Source organism: Oryzias melastigma, linkage group LG16, assembly GCF_002922805.2.
Source record: "Oryzias melastigma strain HK-1 linkage group LG16, ASM292280v2, whole genome shotgun sequence".
Taxonomy (NCBI): domain Eukaryota; kingdom Metazoa; phylum Chordata; class Actinopteri; order Beloniformes; family Adrianichthyidae; genus Oryzias; species Oryzias melastigma.
In genome coordinates this window covers 1,042,053-1,061,515 of record NC_050527.1, presented here as the reverse complement: position 1 = coordinate 1,061,515, position 19,463 = coordinate 1,042,053, and the positions used below count along the sequence as shown (strand labels likewise).

The following is a 19,463-nucleotide window of genomic DNA, read 5'->3' as shown; positions in this document are numbered from 1 at the left end:
TTGAAGATGGGGGCGGGGGGTATTAAAGAAACTTACAAACAGAATTTATGGTGGCACTGCTTATACATCTGAAAACTTAAAATATATTAAGACAATTAACACAGCCACGAAGTTTTAAACCATCAAAGGGATTTTAAACCACAAATAGACAAGAAACACAATAAAATGACTGATGTGAGACTTCATTTCCTCTCTACAGCCTCAGCCGCTACTATTCTCTCAGCATCAGCTGCCATTTCATCCAGGGCGGTGTTTAACACTTGCAGCATGGTAGCAAAGGCGTGAGCGTGTTGGGGCATCACCATCTGCAGCAGCTTTGATGGAACTGTGGCCAAATCTTGTAGCCGGTCATTAGCGGACAAACATGGAGCAGTGATGCAACAGCGGCTTATTAAAATGAGGTCAGAGGAATGCAGGCTCATAAAAACAACTTTTAACGTGATATGCATTACTTCTCACAGTTTTACCAACATTAAACACTTTTCACTGTACCTGGTAGCCGTAGCGTCCCCAGTAACTGCTTTGCAGCAGGCCTCCACTGTACCAAAGCAGCAGTAAAAAGTTTTAAACTTGGCTTTTATACAAAAATGATTACCAAAATAAAAAGGTTGAACAAGTGAACAATCCTGGCAAGGATTTGTAAACAGCAGCACCTCCACCTTTTTTTTTTGGTTTTGACCAACCCACATAACTGCGAGCCAATGATTGAAGAGATCTACTCGAAAGAAATGCCAGGCATCTAAAATTAAAATATATAAGTAAAAAATATGACATGAGATACTTTTTGGTTGAATTAATTAACTAATTTTTACTTTCAAATGGTTTATGGTATTTTGAGTTAGTTATTCATTCGTTGGTGTAACAGCACCCACTGTTTCGCATCAGTGATTTGGCAGAGTTTTTACACCGGATGCCCTTCCTGACACAACCCTGTACTTGAGGGGCACAGGGACCCAGTTAGGCAGCAGCGTCAAGGGTCTTGCCTAAGGGCCCAATCTGGATGGGGATCAGTAGACAACCCTGGGAATCGAACCCAGGGCTCCTGTGTGCCAGCCCTTCACCTAGCCCACTGAGCCACCCAGCCGCAATATAAATATACAGTATATACGTATATACTGTGAATATGTGGTGCACCCAAAAATGTGCATCCACATTTGGTATTTTATTTTGAAAGCCATTCATTTTCCGTAATTAAAAAAAATACAATTTAATTTATTTTATACATTGATTAAATGTAGCCCGTGGAAAAAAAGAGGGAAGAAAAAGAACATTTAGGTTATGAGTCTGGAAAGCGGAACCTTCGACACTCTTGCAGCGCCTCCAGGTGGCTGAAGACGGGGCAACTTCCTGTTTCCGTCAGATGTGCTTTGGAGAATGAAGAGAGTGCTCGTGTCGTTCCTGCTCTGAGATTCCTTTTCTTTTTCCAGACACAACATTCTTTTTGTTATTGTGGTTGCCACACTCGGGACCCGTAACAAATAGAATGCATTAAACAAGCATTGTCCATCGGCGACCATACTGAACCTGTTGGTAAATGGCGTATACTTGTATTTTGCTTTCTACCTTTCTTTGAAGGCCCCAAAGCGCTTCACAGTCACAGACCCTTTCATCCATTCACACACACATTCACACACTGGTGGTGGCTCTGCTGCCGAACACTGGCACCAACCTTCCACCAGAGGCAATTCTGGCTTAGGTGTCTTGCCCAAGGACACTTCGACACATAGGGAAAGGCGGGAACCAGCTATATTGAAGCTGTGACATCATCAGTTAACTTTGCATCATGTGTTTAAAATATACAGTTTTAAATCAAGAAGATAGAAAACTTGTTTTTTTTTCTACAATAATAAAACACAAATGACAAAAATGATTTATTGATAATTTAACAATTAAAAGCTGTTGAGAAAAATTAAAACATTCAAACAATACATTTTACAATTCTATTTAAAAAGGCCATATGATGAACATTCTACTTTTTGAGGTTTTAAGTGCATTATGCTGATCATTCCACTCTATAAAGAACCCCAAACTGGTATTCTGATCCGTTCATGCATTTAAGAGTAATCCTCTAAAAACCTGCGCTGTCTGCAGCAGACCCTCCCATAACCACGAAAACGAGCGGGTGGAAACGTGCTGACGAAAGCACGGTGCCAACCGTTCCCTCCAGGAAGAATCTGTGCTGCAAGCTCCGCCCCCAGACTACATTGAAAACACACCCACCTTCTCCTCAGAGCTGTGGTGCTGAGGTAGTTATCCCCTGCCAGAATGTGTATCCTGGCAGAGGATAACTACCTTGGCACCACAGGTGTACCAGGAAACGCTCTCTGACTTCTCTTTTGTGGTGGTTGGATCCGTTTTCAATCAGACTGAACTTCTGTTTGCTCTGAGATTCCTCAGTCTGAATACGAAACGAAACATGAGCGGAACAACTGAACCAAACGGCCACCGTACCCGACAGTCACGTGATTTAAACACGTTAGAAATGAGGTGATCGGTGAGCCGCGTATAAATGTAGAGCATTAGATTTTCATGTAAGCCAAAAGGAAATAATTGGTCCAGATGTTCACTTATTAGAATGTTTATTTTAACACCACTAAAAATGTATTACTTGCTTTTCTGTGTCTTGTTACGTGGCACACGTGTGGGGTGCTGCTGCCGTCATCGTAAAAGCTCTATTGTAGTTGCAGCACAATTCTCTTAAAAACAATTCCATAACACCACAACAATGACACACGGAAACTCATTAAAATGTGGTTGGATTAATTTTGGTTCATTAAAACAACTTTTAGCATAATCCACATTGATTCTACCAACAATCTCACAGACATGTCACTAACACCTATTAGCTTGTGAGTACCTGTAGCCGTAGCATCCCCAGTAACTGTCATGCAGGATTCCTCCACTGTATCAGTGCTGCAGTAAAAAGTGTTTCACCTGGCCTTCATACAAACACTAATAATCGATCTGCAAAATAAAAAGTTGGAAAAAGGAAAAATCCTGGCAAGCATTAGAAGACCGCAGCACATCCATCTTCCTCTTCTATTTTGACCCGCCCCCATTGCTGCTGGCCAATGACTGAAGAGATCTTTAGTCACATGGTTTTGTTTACAAAGTTTGGTCAGAAACAGAAAGCAGGGACGCTGAGGAGGCTCGGGGAGGCAGACTCAAGGATGACATCATGAAATGGGTGGGACTGAAAGGAACGAAAGGCGGAGCCTCAGAGATCAAGTCGTTTTACTTTCGTGTGTTAAATCGGTCCACAAAAATGACTCATATTTCATAAATATTATGTTTTTTAGTGTTCTAAAGGTATACGCAGTGGCGGGCCGTCAGGGCCTGCAAGGCCTTCTCTGCTGGCCTAAAAATATCTGAATCACAGACTGATATTAATTATTATTTATTTCCGTGAATACGTATTCTATAATTCCAAATGCTCTGTCTTCGTCCTTTCATTGCTGTCTCCCTGGTTGCGCTGCTTCCAGACGTGTATTTTCCTATTTAAGCATTAACCAATCACATTGCAGCACCATTTGTTGCTAGGGTCAAAGAAATCTGCCTGAAGGCCTTCACAATCAGTTCTGCGGGCCCTGTAGCATAAAATAATTGTCGACCAAACTGTTGCTTCAACCAATCAGATTTGGAGTAGGCGACACAAAGGCCCTCTAGCAGGCGAACGGAAACGTCAGCATTTTCACGCGCTTTGATTGGATAGTCGGAGAGTGTACAAGGCAGAGCTAGCAAACTGCATCTGTAGCGACTCAGCGAGCTGCACCAGCAAATGTATCGAGTGGATTTAATAGCTTTACTGCCAAAGCCATTTTCCAGACGGACTTTTCAAGAAAAGTTAGACATTGTTAAGCAAAGTCGGGCAACTCTGAAGCTAGGAAGCCTGTCACAACCGGGAGAAGGATTTGACCGTCACTTTCAGTCCTAACTACTAGCGGTACCTTCATTTCGGAGGCGCGGTGAAAGCGCTGGATCCACAAACAGAGGAAAGTCATCACGGAGAGTGACACAGATTTACACTTCCACCTGTCCACTAATGACGTGTTTGGTGGACAAAACAACCTGATCAGTGCGATCGGAGGAGTATTATTAAAGTTATTAAAGCCCTGTTTGTGTCTGTTATGGTGGATGAGACGACAGACGCGAGTACCGCAGCGCAGCTCGCTCTGGTTCTGCGTTATGTGACGGACACAGGTGTCGAGGAGCGGCGTGTCGGGTTTGAAGATGTTACCAGTGGAAAGCGAGCCGATCACATTGCTGGTCTCGTCGTCCGATTTTTGGGTAAAGTTGTAGCACAGTTTTGTCTGGCACGGGTAAAGGAGTTCCCTGACTCCGTTGAGCGGGAGTGAAGCTGATACGAGGAAATCTACGAGGCCCCTGAACGCACCGCGGGCGCTCCGAGCGCACGAAGAGGTGCAGCGCAAAATCTTCACGCGCACTACCGACAATATTATTTTCCAGACACAGACCAGATTTCAAGTTCACAAAAACTGATGTTTGTCACCCTCCTCGACCACCAGAGGTTTCAGGAATACCAGAACAATTCCCGCATGGAGTCTTTTCCAGCTTATCACAGCCACGGAACACTTTCCATCTGCGAAACGCATGCATTCTGCATGACAGAGTGATTGAAATCTTGAGGATAGAAAGGATGGATTTTGTGTTTAAATAATCTGGATTTTTGGTGAGTAAAATTGTACTATATCCCTACATAATATTGAAATTTTATCAGGTTATTTTTTATGCTTTTGGTGTGTGTGTGGCAGCTGTACCTGCAGTAGAAGTTTTATTGCCATAAAATAGTTATTGAGGGTTGGATTGATTCAGATGGAGCACTACTGAAGGCCTAGGTGTGAAATGCACGGCCCGCCACTGGGTATACGTGATCATATATATGAATATAGTTTACTCTGAAAGGTGGAAGAAAATCCTGGTATGGCCCTTTTAAGATTATTGAAACATTAAAGGGATAAAGAAAAAAAAATTAACAAATGTAAAGCAATGAATAAACAGATAAAAAAATATTGATTTAGTTAAATACAAAAAACTTTGCTAATAATGTTAATAATTTGTTCAATAATCAACCCAACTCTTAATGAAAGATGGTTAGCATGCAGTAAAACACAATTTCAACGGCTTCTCAGTTTCAATCAAAACTGAGTTGATCTTAACTTTATTATAGATGCTGTGAGAGACAAATAAACACAACAGCAGTTACAGAATGGAGCCAGCCGTTATTGTAAGAAATGAAACAACCGTTTTCAGCATTAAAACTTACAGATTTAAATCACAACTAAATATTGCAAAGTATATTTTAAGAAGCAGTTTCTTTATATCAAAATATCGTGACGCCTCTGATACAGGAATGTCTTGTAAAATAAGCAGAATAATAATATTTGTAAATATATACACTTAAAGAGAAAACATGGTGTCATGGAGAAAATATAATACTTTAATTACATTATTAAGTTACGTCTGGATAAAAAAATGATACAAAAAAACATAGAAATAATTCCTGCTTACACCTGTAAAGTTAAGAAGAGTTTAAGCAATGCAGAATTGGGAGTAACTAAATCTTCCTCCCAGTCCCTTTTACGCAATCTACTGAATTTCTTGAGACAATCTTGGTAGTTTATAGTTTCGTTGTGTCATATTCTAAATACAAAATAACAAATATTTTTTGTTTAGGAGTAAGAGTAATAATTGGATTGATAGCTTGGTGAAAGCACAAGTATTTTCCACCAGTTTGAGGTTAATTATCCTATGTTTGATATAACTTTGGATGAATATAAACATCTGTTGGTTGTCTTGTTCATGCATTATTTTTGCTTTGATTACTTAAAATAAGTCATTTCCAAATCCAAAATAAATTCATCAATACTGTTTCACTTATTATATGAAAAAGGAGACCAGTTGGGCTACACATCAGTATATTGTTAAGGTTTATAATTTAAAAGCAAATAAATCCAAGTGTACTTATTGCGAATTCGCAGAGTGGCGCACCGCCTGTTTGCGGCTCAGAGGTTGTGGAGCTCTGATTTAATAGGAACAGGCAGCACGTAAAAATCAACACTCAGAACGTCCGGCACAGCCGGGTAGAAGCCGTGTGTGTTTGTGTTGTGAAGCAGTGAAGCGATGGCCGGGCCCACTAAAGGCAGATATATCGTATGTGCATGCATCTTTGAAGAAGTTTGGATTATTTTCGTGGGAGAAATACAGACACATGGATTTCTCTGGGATGATGTCATGAAACGGGTGGCAGCCACACGCAGAGCACCAGGCGGAGCTTCAGGAATCAAGTTGCAGAGGTGGGGACTCGCGAGTCACATGACTTGGACTCGAGTCAGACTCGAGTCATGAATTTGACGACTTTAGACTCGACTTGGACTTTCCTACCTCTGACTCGTGACTTGACTCGGACTTTGATATACATAACTTGTGACTTGACTCGGACTTTAGCCCTCTGACTCGGAAAGACTTGCTATTTTTCCCCTAAATCCACGGATTATAAAGTATATTATAAGTATATCGAGAAAAATCCGCTCGCCGCGGTCCTCTGTCCGTGTATGTTTACATCTGTGTGTCGGCCCAACATCCAATCAAATTAGAGCCACTTTTGATTGATGTGACAGTCCAACCAATCAAATTGCAGAAAAACAAAGCCCCGCCTCCCCTTTAAAACCGCGATTTCCTGCCAGTGTTCTTAGTTCTAGCATAAAAGTTTATAGATTGTCTACAACAAACTGTTTGCAGTTCGCAGAGCATGTGGATTAAAGGATTACTCACAGAGATTCAACAACAACCAACTTCATCTGACTGTAGGAGCAGCAAAATCAAGTAAGTTCTGAGTGACAAAATCAAGTAAGTTCTGAGTGAAAGCTGACGCTAGCTTAGCGGCTAACCGCTAGTCACAGTTAAATGAATAGGACTGTAAGCTGTGACACCGTGCAGCTCGGTATAATCACAGAGTGACAACAGGTGATTTGGACATTTCCACCGCTCAGATCTTTACCTGGGATCTGGGCGGGACGTGAGCGATCATAGCGGGACAGCAGGGCTGCTGGGACCCGGGCTCGGTTGTTTTCTGGTAGAAATCCAGCAAACGTAATATAGAATTCTCGGAGATGCTGCATGAGGGTTCTTTCCTTCCCTTTGGTTCACTACTTTTGCTGCTTTAAGCTTTGTGGTGTGTTTCAGAGAAAAAAGCATCATCTTTCTCTGGGGGTCACATTCCCTCTTGAATATTTGCTGTTCCTTCCTTTTTTCATTGACAAAATATTTACATTTACTGCTTTAAGAGTTTTTAGTTTGCATGTCTTTATTTTACTGTTTCACCTGCTATATAAAAAAGAGATTTGTCCACCATAAATACAATTTATTTGATTCTAATGAATGTAACCATGAATATACTTATAATCTCTGTATTCAGAGTATTTCCTGTTCAAGTACAGTGTGAACAAAGTAATATTTTATGCATAGCTTTGCAATATATATTTATATATAAAATTTCATGTGAATAGTCACTTTCTAAATATATGTACCTATATATATACCAAATTTAGTTTTACATTTAGCATTTTTGTTTTGAATCCTACTTTTCTGTCTTGAATACAGAATTTAACTTAACTCCAGTTAACTTAATGTGAGATATTTTGACAGTAAGTTGACAGAAATTTTGTACTGAATACAAAAATATATATATATAGTTTTCCAAAGAACAAAAATAATTTCACAACAGAAATGTTAAACATAAACCTAGATATACTATTCATATATTTTGTTTCGTTTTTTGGAGTCAAACTAAACCACTCTGCATTTTACATTCTTCCTCAGTTCTTCTTCTTTTATCTGCTCTGTTTATAAAAAACATGCTGATATGAAACAGAATCATAAGTTGATAAATATACTGGTTTATAAATCAGACTGAAAGAGTCAGTACCTCATCACCCACAGGCTTAAGTGCACATCACTGGTCTGTAGTGAGGGGATTTAAAAGGACCATACCATGAAAAACCAACTTTTTGAGCTTTTAAGTGTATTTTAATGTTCATTCCTCACATAAAGAACTCCAAAGTGGTATTTTGATTCACTCATGCATTTCTGATTATCATAAATCCTCTACAAACTGCGCTGTTAGCAGCAGCCCCTCCCATACCCACGAAAACGAGCGGGTCCTCATGATCTGATGTCACAGAGTGAGACCGCCCCTTTTAGGAAGAGTCTGCTCTGATAGCTCCGCCCCCAGTCTAACACCAACACCCAATTTCTCAACAGAGCTAATGATGATCAGAAAAAAAACACGTTCATTTTAGATGCAGAATATCGTATATCTTCCAGTTGTGTCTTGAATAAATTTCAGCTCAAACAGTTTGTTACTTTAGATGCGGGGCTCCTTTAAGACCCCCCCATTGGGCACAGTCGTCGAGTGTATTTTTGTTGTGACGAAGTGTAGTGATGGCTGGGCCTACTAAGGGCAGATATATGGTATGTGCATCCATCTTTGAAAAAAAATGGATATTTATTTTTGAAGGAAAAAACGAATACACACTGCTGGCTCTAGAATGAAATCAAATGGGCGGCAGCCACACGCTGCAGCAGGCGGAGCCTCAGGAATTTAGTTGTTTTACTTCCGGGTGGGACAAAAACTGAAGAAAATAACTGGTAGTATTTCATAAATGTGTTTTTTAGTGTTCCAAAGGTGATCTATGATCATATATATAGATATAGTTCACTCTGAAAGGCTTAAGAAAATCATGGTATGACCCCTTAAATATCCAGACTACCCTGGTTCCCTGCTGTCTTCATCTTACCACATTTCAAATGTGGTAAACTGCGTTTTTGTTATAGATAAATTATTTTGGATTTTGGAAATGGGAATTTAGCTAAAATGCTTGAAAAATACAGTTCATGAAAGCAAACAAGATCTGTGTAATGAATATTACATTGTTTTTTAAATGACTTGAAATGACTTGAAACATTAATAGTATAGGACTTGTGACTCGACTTGAGACTTGTTGGTCTTGACTTGTGACTCGACTTGGGACTTGACTCTGACTTGAGGACAAAGACTTGGGACTTGACTCGGACTTGCAAAATGATGACTTGGTCCCACCTCTGTCAAGTTGTTTTACTTCTGGGTAGGGAAAAAGCTAAAAAAAAAATAACTAATATTTCATTAATTGTTTGTTTTTTAGGTAATATATGATCATATGTATGGAGATAGTTCACTCTGAAAGGCTTAAGAAAATCATGGCATGGCCCCTTTAAATCCAGAAGAGGGAGAAACATTATGAAGTATTGATAAGATGATAATATGAAAGAGAAAGCTGTATCGCTGTTTTGAGAGTGATGTCAAAGCTGGTTTAGAGAAGGTGGAAGAGGAGGAAACTGCAGTGGTCAGTGTGGAAGGTAACCTGGATGGGTGGTTGGTGTTACGCCCCAATTTGTCTAGGGGATCTGGGGCCTAACATAAAGGTAAATTAAATAAGAAATGTAACAAAAGCACAACAAGTGTCTCCATAAAAATATAACAAATTTATTTACATGACAAAATAACCAAAAGTGAAGCAAAAGGCTTCAGGGTGAACCAAGGCCAAAACAACAAACAAAACCCCAACTAACTCAACCCAGGGAGCTTACCTGCAAAAGAAACAGTCAAATAACAACAAATACTAACCTCCCTGGACTAACAGAAACAGGAGAAAACATTTACTAAATAAAATGGCAGTTCACCCCTACAGCTTCACTTAACTTAAACCAACACTAAAAACAGAACACAGAGTGGCACTTAACACAAAACACCAAAGAAACTACAAAGTGCACAAAGTAAAACAGGTGGAGAAGTTCACTGGGCTGCAGTGGAGACAGGTTGCAGCCCAGCTCCCTTCACATGGTCTGGAGGTCCACATGGTGATTTTGAAGGCTTCCTTCTCTGGCCTCGACCAATGGGGAACCACACCTCCAGCACCACACCTGAAACAAATCAACAGAAAAACACACAAACAAAGATCCACAAAACACAAAGAAGTCCCACTCTGACAAAAATCCACTAAACCAAAAGAAAATTCAAAACCAAATACGGCCACAGCCGTAACAGTTGGGAAACAAGTCACTGGTTTTACATTAATGAAAATATGCAGAGCAGCTGTTGTTGTTGATTTGATTACTAAATCATTTTTTCCAGAATGACATCCAGACTGAATAACAGCAGTGATAGTAGGTTCAGAAATCTGAAACACCAGAACTCAGCTGACCTGAACATCTTAATCCCGCCCCTCTCTTCAATGAAAAAAGGGGTTAGGATTTAAAGAACAAAGTATTTAGCACTAATCATTTCTTATTTCAGATTTCTCAGAATACATTGTAGAAATTGTATTGACATATTTACTCAATAATGCATCATTTTAATACATTTCAGCAGATTTTGTCTTTGCAAAAATACTTGTCAGGTCTTGGATTGCCTAGACCGAGTCACATGCATCCAGATGTTCAGCTGTAGGCTCATCATAGATGTTCTCATGATCCATCTGGACTTCTTGCTTCTTCAAAGAGAAACAAAATTTAGATTTTCAAGATGTATTAAACCTCAACTTTGAGAGACAGAAAGTTAAAAAAGAAAATCCAGAAAAAACATTGTCTGATGTTGAATAATTTATTTTTATTATGGGCAAAAAATTAGTATTTGATCGATGACAATGTTGATATACATATTTTAAATATCAAACAATGTTATCTCCTGGAATTTTTTCTTTATGTTTTTCACCTTTTGTCTCTCTCAACTTAAATGTTTCTATAATTAACATTTCAGAACAAACTAATATTTTCAAGTGGAACAAATTGCAGAATTTGTGACTGAAACACTTTTTTTTGTCAGTACAAATGCATTCAGACTTTCTTACCACAACATCTCTGCAGACGTCTTTGTTCACAGTTCCCCGCTGTGCCAATGTTTTCTTCCTGCGTGATGAGATTAATTTATAGATCAAAATCATACGAGTAAACAGTGACAATAGTTTAAAGTGTGTGGGCTTTTTTAGTTGAAGAAAAAATATGTTTCGTACCTGTACAGACAGAAAACTACAATAACTGTGATGATGAAAATCAGGACAACAAACAAAATCCTCACAATTGTTGCAGTGCTCATGTTGACTGTTGGTTAGAGAAATGTAGGATTATATATATAATTGTAACACTTTATGGTTTGAAGAAAGTCATAAAGATCAAACTATCAAATCATCATCTTTCACTCACCATCAAACAGTCTCACAGGTTCAGATAATTGTTGACCAATCTCATTTTCAGCAACACAATAATACTCTCCTGCTTGGTCTGAGGACACTGTTAACTTCTTTCCAGCAGAAACTTTTTCATTTTCTCTTGTTTTGTACCAGACATAAGTTGCAGGAGGATCACAGAGACTGCTGCAGCTCAGAGTCACAAAACGTTTCCCATCATGCACCTGTTCTTCACCTTTGATGATTGTTGTTTGTTTTGGAGCATCTAAGCAGAATGAAGGAAGAGATGAAGCAGATCAACATTATGAGTTTAGTATATCTGTGTTTAGGAACATGTGGTTCATGTTTGACGTTTGCTCCTTTTTTCAATACTCACAATAAACTGTAATCTGTACAGGCTGGGATTTTTCTGTTCCAACATCATTTGTAGCTGAACAGCTGTACCATCCACTGTCAGAGGGACTGGCAGATTTCACAGAGAATCTCCTCTCAGAACTCACAGTCATTTCTCTGCTGTCATTGGTCTTCTTCATCCAGGTGAGTGAGGTGATGGATGGGTTAGAATGGAAGCTGCAGTTCAATGAGAAAGACTGATTTTCCACCACAACAGATCCAGGCTGTGCTTCTACTCTCACATCTTTGGAGGAATCTGAATTCAAAGAGTTTTAAAAGGTTACAGTGACACCAATCCAATTTCTCTGTATAAAAGTGATGTTAATTCCTATTTTTCCAAAATTCTAATTAAAGCAGCGTTTGTCTTTTTTAATACTTTTATTCATGATTTTTTTTTATTACAGTTTTGTAAAGAACATTTTTTTTTTCAGCAGTTGTGAAGAAACAAGGTTAAAGTAAATTCCAACATGAAACAAAATCTTAGTTTATTCTTACATTTAACATCAAGATAAATTGGTTGTGAAGTTCCAGAACCAATCAGGTTTCTGGCTCCACATGTGTAGTTTCCTCTGTCCTCTGGTTTGATTCTGATCAATTCATAAATCTGACAATTGTTGAGGTGTTTCCCACCTTTCTTCCAGGAAAAGCTGTCAGGTTTTGGGTTGCTTTTCTTCAGTTTGCACTTAAGAGTGATGTTGTCTCCTTCTTTGATGTCTTGTAATGTTCCTTCACTCTGATTCTGAATCAGAATCTCAACTTGAGGAACGACTGAAAAGACAAAACACTGACATTAATTCTATCAAATCCACATATACAGATTTTTAGTATAATAATTTAATTTAATTAACATCCATGCTCATGACAATAATGTGGATATTATTTTGTTAAAATGTTTTTGATTCCATATATTTTTTAGTCCTACATTTTTCTGTTTCTTGATCTTTCTACTTACCAACAACAGTTAGGTTAGCTCTAGGCCTTGTCATCCATGTATTCTCTGCATTTTTTCCTTTAAATCTGAACATATAATTTCCATTGTCGTTCACAGTCAGGTTACAGATTTGAATTTGACACAGTTGATGTCCTTGTTGTGTTCCAGCAGATCCATGTATAGAGCCTGTATGTGTTACTCTGTTTTTAAAGAGTGGACTGACGGGCCTTTTTGACTCATTAGTGCTGTAAAGGACAGTCCCAGTGTAGCCTTTACCATCAGTCCAGGTTGGATTCTTCATCCAAAACCATTCTGCACCTCTAGTATCTACAGTAACATTTGTGGGTTTACATTTGATTTCAACACAGGAGCCTTCTTCAGCTGTGATCTGGATCTTCTCTAACACAAAAGGATTATCCTTCACTGGGTCACAATAATAGTCTGTAAATGAGAAAAAAAGTAATTCGACAAGTTAGTTCATAAACTATAATCCAGTTAGACAACATGTTTTCATTACAGAACAAAGAATAAAACCTACTTCCTGTGAAGGTCGATAACAAACATCCAAATGTTAGAGGATTCATTTTCACTGAAGCTCTCTGAAACACAAAAATAACAACAAAAACATTTAGTCTTTTCTTAAAAAAAGAAAACTATATCTATATACTATAAATCGTTTGCCGTTTCACCAATTTGATACCCCCCCCCCTCCCAAAAAAAAGAAAAAAAAGAGAAAATTCAGGATATTAATGGAGACAAATTGAGCTAAAGTTTTGGTGTTAAAGGGTTAAAACTAAAATTATCCTTATTGAGAGAAAACTGAAAAGAGAAACAAAAATGATGTCAGTATGTTAGAGCAAAGAATAATGTATGTTACTGCAATACACTGAAAATAGCTCCAAATTTTCCTCTTCCTAACAAGTGAGCAGTTGTTCATCCTACCGACAGGGTGAGGAGCCACATCTTACCCAACCCAGCTCAGTGGCCTTGTGGTACAGTGTCTGCCCTTAGATTGGAAAGTCCTGGGTTCAAATCCCGGCTGAGTCATACCAAAGACTGTAAAAATGGGACCCATTGCTTGACACTCAGCATCAAGGGGTTGGATTGGGGGGTTAAACCACCAAATGGTTCTCGGGTGCGGCTGTGTCTGCAGCTCACCGCTCCCGTAGTTGATGGCTCAAATGCAGAGAACAAAATTCACACACCTAGGTGTGTGACAAATAGTGGAACTTTAACTTTCCCTTTAATACAGCGAGTAACTACGGCAACTCACCCAATTAATGAGAAAATAATATGCAGCTCCTACAGTTATGATGTGAACAACAAAGAAAGAAAACAAAATTGGTGTATAAGACCTCAGAGTTTTGAGCTGCTTAACGGCAACAACAAGCCAGCTCACTTTGAGACTGGATTCCCAAAAGGTCATGTCATCTAAATCAACTTCAACCATAGACTGAGTAACCCCTCCCACTTGCATTCCAAACAGGAAGTTTGGTCCTAGAAAGCAGAAATCTCATAGACTTCTATAGAGAAATAAACAGCTATTACTCAGTCATTATATTTGATAGAATAACCATTCTTGCTCTGGTACTTCTTTTTAACATGTTCTTGCCAAACCTATTTTTTGTTACAATATATTTTCTTTATCACAAGTCATTCAAGTTATAAACTGACCAATCAGATCCCTCCGTAAAAGCATGTAGTACCCGCTGACCCCCATCTCGATGTTGGAAACATTTGATTGACAGATTCTCCTGAGCCCACTGTCAGTGGAAGGGGTGTGGCTTTCCAATGGGTGATGATGTCACACTATCTATGTCCATTTCTCTCTTATACTGTCAATGATTCAAACCAAAACAAGGGTGTAGCAGCGTGCAAAGCAAATCAGTAAAAATGGAGCTTAAAAAACTTTTTTTTTTTACATTATCACTGTCTGGACATATTTGTTACCTATAGCTGTATGTTTGAAACTTGGATTTTTTTTTTTTTTTTAATGTGTAGTTTTGGTTGAAAAAAATGCTGAATAATTACATTTTGTCCATCAGTTGCAACAAGTGATTAAGAAAATAATGTTAAGAAAAAAAAAAGATTTTCAATCATTAGTTGTTCTTTTTTCTTCCAGTGCTTAAAGGCAACATTAAATGAAAAGAATGTCCAGTAAAGTATGAGATTATATTCTCTGCTTGACTTTTATTTAAGGTGGAGTCTATTGTTTGTAGACTGTAGTGTAGCATGATGTGTTTTCACTGTGTAGCTCATGTCAAAACTTCCATTTATGGTTTGAGTGAATTTCACACCTCTCTTAGGTTAAGAACTCAGTTCCTCTCAACTCTTCTACTTGTCTCACTTTAAGCATTAAGCTTTATAGCTACCAACAAAAAAAGAAAAAAAAGAAAAGATAGCAGCTTCAGAAAAACACTAAATTTCGCCTCTCATTGGTTGTGCTGCTGGTTTAACTGAAAACTTTTATTCGTAATTAACATTTTTAAATAAGAGTTTTGGAAAAATAACATTTTATCTGTGAAAAAAAAACAAACACATCAACAAAAACAGATTTGTTATCAAGTTTAATCCCAGACATGTATCAGAATAAGTCTAACAAATTCATTTTCATTTTTCAGATTAAAAACCATCTCACAAAGAAATGTTGGTACAAAAATACCAAACAAACAGATATAAAGAAAAACATCTGAATAAGAATAAGTTCATTCTTACCTTTAGAATGAGTTATTTAAATTTATACCTAGATCAAGTCAACGCAAGCAAAAGCAAACCAGACTGTTTCATCTCAGCTGGTTTAAGTGTTACTGTGTTTTTTGTTTTTTTTTCGCTCTGCAGGAGTTTGAACTTCCGCGATTCAAATTTATCAGCATAATAATTGAAGATGGGGCGGGGGGTATTAAAGAAACTTACAAACATAATTTATTGTGGCAGTGCTTATACAACTGAAAACTTAAAATATATTAAGACAATCAACACAGCCACAAAGTTTGTACCATATTTTAAACCATCAAAGGGATTTTAAACCACAAATTGACAAGAAACACAATAAAATTACTGATGTGAGACTTCATTTCCTCTCTAGAGCAGCCGCCGCTATTCTCTCAGCATCAGCTGCCATTTCCTCCAGGGCGGTGTTTAACGCTTACAGCATGGTAGCAAAGGCGTGAGCGTGTTGAGGCATCACCATCTGCAGCAGCTTTGATGAAACTGTGGCCAAGTCTTACTCTGCTGCTGCCACCGTAGCCGGTCATTAGCGGACAAACATGGAGCAGTGATGCAACAGCAGCTTATTAAAATGAGGTCAGATGAATGCAGGCTCATAAAAATAACTTTTAACATGATATGCATTACTTCTCACACTGTTTTACCAACAATTTTTGTCATAAAACACTTTTCACTGTACCTTGTAGCCGCAGCGTCCCCAGTAACCGCTTTGCAGCAGGCCTCCACTGTACCAAAGCAGCAGTAAAAGTGTTAAACTTGGCTTTCATACAAAAATGATTACCAAAATAAAAAGGTTGAACACGTGAACAATCCTGGCAAGGATTTGTAAACAGCAGCACGTCCACCTTTTTTTTTTAGACTCAAGGATGACATCGTCAAATGAGTGGGACTGACAAGGAGCGAAAGGCGGAGCCTCAGAGATCAAGTTGTTTAACTTCCGTGTGTTAAAACGTATGGAAGCCCAAACTGTTCTTAATCAAATAAATAAATACAACATTATTTAATCAAGCAACACTCCAATAAAAGTCTTTTCAATAAATAATTGACCATTTTATTATGAAAAACATTTCATTAAAATTTAAAAGGACCATTTTATTATGAAATACGTGTCATTTTTACTTTAAAACATAATTTTTATGTTAAAAACATTTCATAATAAAAATATATATCATAATAATTTTTTCTTCATGTTGGATATTATTATAATCATGTGGGGGTTTTTTTTGTAGAAGCTTTTATTTCAAAATTACTGTTTTCCAAAGTGTCCTTTTTATTTCACAATGCTGTTTTTCAGAACGACGTATTTATTTCATGATGAGCTTTTTCCGAATAATAACTCTGTCTGTCAATCACTGAAAGTGGGTGGGATCTAAACGTTCATTGGTTGATCCTCTGAAATCGACTTCTATTGCCTAGACTCCTGCTCTGTACCATCCACTGTCAGAGGGACTGGCAGATTTCACAGAGAATCTCCTCTCAGAACTCAGTCATTTCTCTGCTGTCATTGGTCTTCTTCATCCAGGTGAGTGAGGTGAAACCGAAAACTCAGAGTTTTCCTGAATTTGGAGTTCACGAACTCAGAGTTTCAACAAAGGCCCAGGCTTCTGAAGCTCAATGAAACATGCTACCATGATCTCAGCTAACTGTTTTTTAGTTCTGTAAATTTCCAGCAAAGAGTTTTCCATTAAAAAAAAAAAAAAAAAAAAAAACTTCTTCAGTGTTGCAGAAAACATTTAGTCTGACCTTCATGAATTCTTCACAAAATCCTTCCACTAAAGTAACACACACAGAATTTAGACCTTGGCTTTTTTATGTGGATAATAACGTCAAAACATATTTTTCATTGGGTGTCATGGGTCTGCAGTCAGAGACCCAGATGCAGGGACCAAACAAAGACTCAGGTTCATAAAAAGAGTCTTTAATAACCACATATCACTTAATGAGAGGGAAAACTAAAAGAGCCACAATAAATAAACTTAATTAGGAAGCTGGAGAACACTGGAGGAGAACATACGAGACAAACCAACACTGAGGAAGGAAAGCAGTCAACTTAAATATGGAGCAGCCTAATCAGCTGAGTGCAGACAGCCATGCGTGCAGCAGAGCACAGGGAGGAGCCCCGGACTGCCTGCACAGAAAGAAGCACTAGTAACAGGACAAAACCCCAATGTTGTGTTCTGTGTGTTTTGGTTTTGTTTCACCTATAACTTCAACATAAAATATTATGTTATCCTCAGTCTAAAAGCTCTTTCTCTTTAATAATAGAATAAAAAAGACAGAATTTTAACAAAAGTGTATTTATCTCAAGTTTCTTTATTTATTTTAAAACAGTTAGTATAGCAGTCATTCAGCAGTTACAAAGATTGTTGTATAAAATTATTACAGTTTCTGCAGAAAATTTTAAACTGTCTTGTTTAAAGTGAGGTCAGGAATTAAGTTACACAGATACTTTTATATGATTAATGCACATAAAAGAAAGTACAGGTATACTAAAGTTCTATTTCATGATAAGGAACTCAAAAAATTGAACAAATATTTTCACACAAACTTTGATTACAAACATTTTACAGCCAAAAAAAAAACAAGATAAAGAAGGAACAATAATTAAAGCAGGATAAAGCATTAAAGTAGACTTTGATCTAATTATGCTAAGGATCATCATAGAGGCTGAAGTCTTCTTGTGCTTCCTGCTGTCCAAGATTGAGCGTAAAGGTCACCTGCATCAAAACAACCTTCAATTGACCTTCACCGCTGTCTGTGTCTGAGTAAAGGTTTGTCACTGCTTGTCCCGTCGTCTCCCTGCAATTTATTCAGAAACATGAAAAATAATTAATCTACCTCTGAAGTTTGTTCTGATTTCATGCAGAAAAAACATCAAAAGGCAACATGTAGAAATCATCAATGTGAGAGCTGGTTGGAGGGAGTGTGATGTCAGCATTAGAAAATTGTTCATTTCCTGCTCCAATTAAATTCAGTCAAGGTAGTCACCCTTTTTTTGTAATATGAATGCTGCCATGTTGAGGGCACAACATCAGTAACTAGTGATTAGTATGAAGTGGTCTAAGTTAATGTTAATGTTTCTTCTGGGGTGACCTCTCTGACCAATCAGGAGTAAGCTTGTTAGAAGACCTCATTGAGACATTTGATTGATTTGATCTGTTGGCTTGTCTGGTTGGTTCTCCATTACCATCCTGTCCGTCTGTATCTGGAAGTCCCACAGGATCTTTGCTTTCTCATTCTCTGCCACTTTCGGAGGTGTTTCCCATTTTGACTTTGGGGTTTCCAGTCTATATTCTGTCCACGTTTCTGTATATTATTCCAGTCACTTCGTGGTGGTGCTCCATGCAAGCTTTCACAGCCAGCATCTTACACCCTGCAGTTATGTTCTGGATTGTTTCAGGGGTCTTATTGATCAGCCTACACACCTTGGGTCATGTGTGGTTTAGTAGATCTGGGTCTTTATTAGTGCCTAAGGCTTGGTCTTGTGCTTCCAGGATGAGTTATTCAGTGCCATCCTGTAGGATAGCCTATTCTAGCCCTTGTTAGGGCTCAACATTAGAACACAAGTTTCAGTCTAAATAGTGGCTCCTATGCTCTCTAGACCTTGATCTCCTTCCTTTGAGAGGGTGGTACCCTCTATGTATGCTTAGAAATTTTGGTGCCTTAACATCTGCTCTGTACTTCTTCCTTTGGTCACCTTAATATTCTCGGACGGTTTCTGATCCTAAGTCTTGTTTATATAGCTGCATTATCTAAGGAGTAGATCCCTACAGAACAGGCTCTTTCACAGCAGACTGGACTCAAAGTGCACATGTACTAAGATGACCTGACAAAATCTAACATGAAAGGACCCACGAGCTGAAGATCTTTGGAACTTTCAGAAAAAGACAAACTTTTAACGACTGACAGACTGGAGATAGTAGTACTGAACATTAAGTAGAAGAAGACTGAAGATGTAACAATACCAGGGGATGAATATATATCAAGACGTATATGAGGAGATCAAGAAATTTCAAGGGCTGACAGAAGAGCTGGAAACAATGTGGAGGGTGGAGTAGGGTTGGGCACCGATGGGTTCTGATGCAGTTCCGGTGCTACCGCAGTTCTTTTGTTTCGGTTTCGGTTCCCTTTCGGTGCTTATTGCGGTACTTCAGTAATAAAAAATAATGCCT

General features: G+C 38.2%; 2 protein-coding genes across 4 annotated transcripts in view; both read right to left on the bottom strand.

Moving 5' to 3' along the window:
* si:dkey-24p1.1 (uncharacterized protein LOC556718 homolog) overlaps positions 1-19,463 on the bottom strand; it is a 97,908-nt gene that overhangs the window by 29,512 nt on the left and 48,933 nt on the right. The gene's annotated exons all lie outside the window — the stretch shown is intronic.
* LOC112143775 (B-cell receptor CD22) lies at positions 10,419-13,272 on the bottom strand. 2 transcript variants are annotated; one of them, XM_036215841.1, is made up of 6 exons: positions 12,916-13,272; positions 11,617-12,401; positions 11,257-11,505; positions 11,067-11,154; positions 10,905-10,962; positions 10,419-10,547 (listed from the first exon to the last, which is right to left on the bottom strand). In XM_036215841.1, exons 2-6 carry the CDS (start codon positions 11,771-11,773, stop codon positions 10,467-10,469), a joined length of 633 nt encoding a protein of 210 aa, XP_036071734.1. In that variant the 5' UTR covers positions 11,774-12,401; positions 12,916-13,272; the 3' UTR covers positions 10,419-10,466. The 2 variants fall into 2 exon arrangements, with proteins under 2 accessions (XP_036071734.1, XP_036071733.1); XM_036215840.1 differs by lacking the exon at positions 12,916-13,272 and adding an exon at positions 12,586-12,624.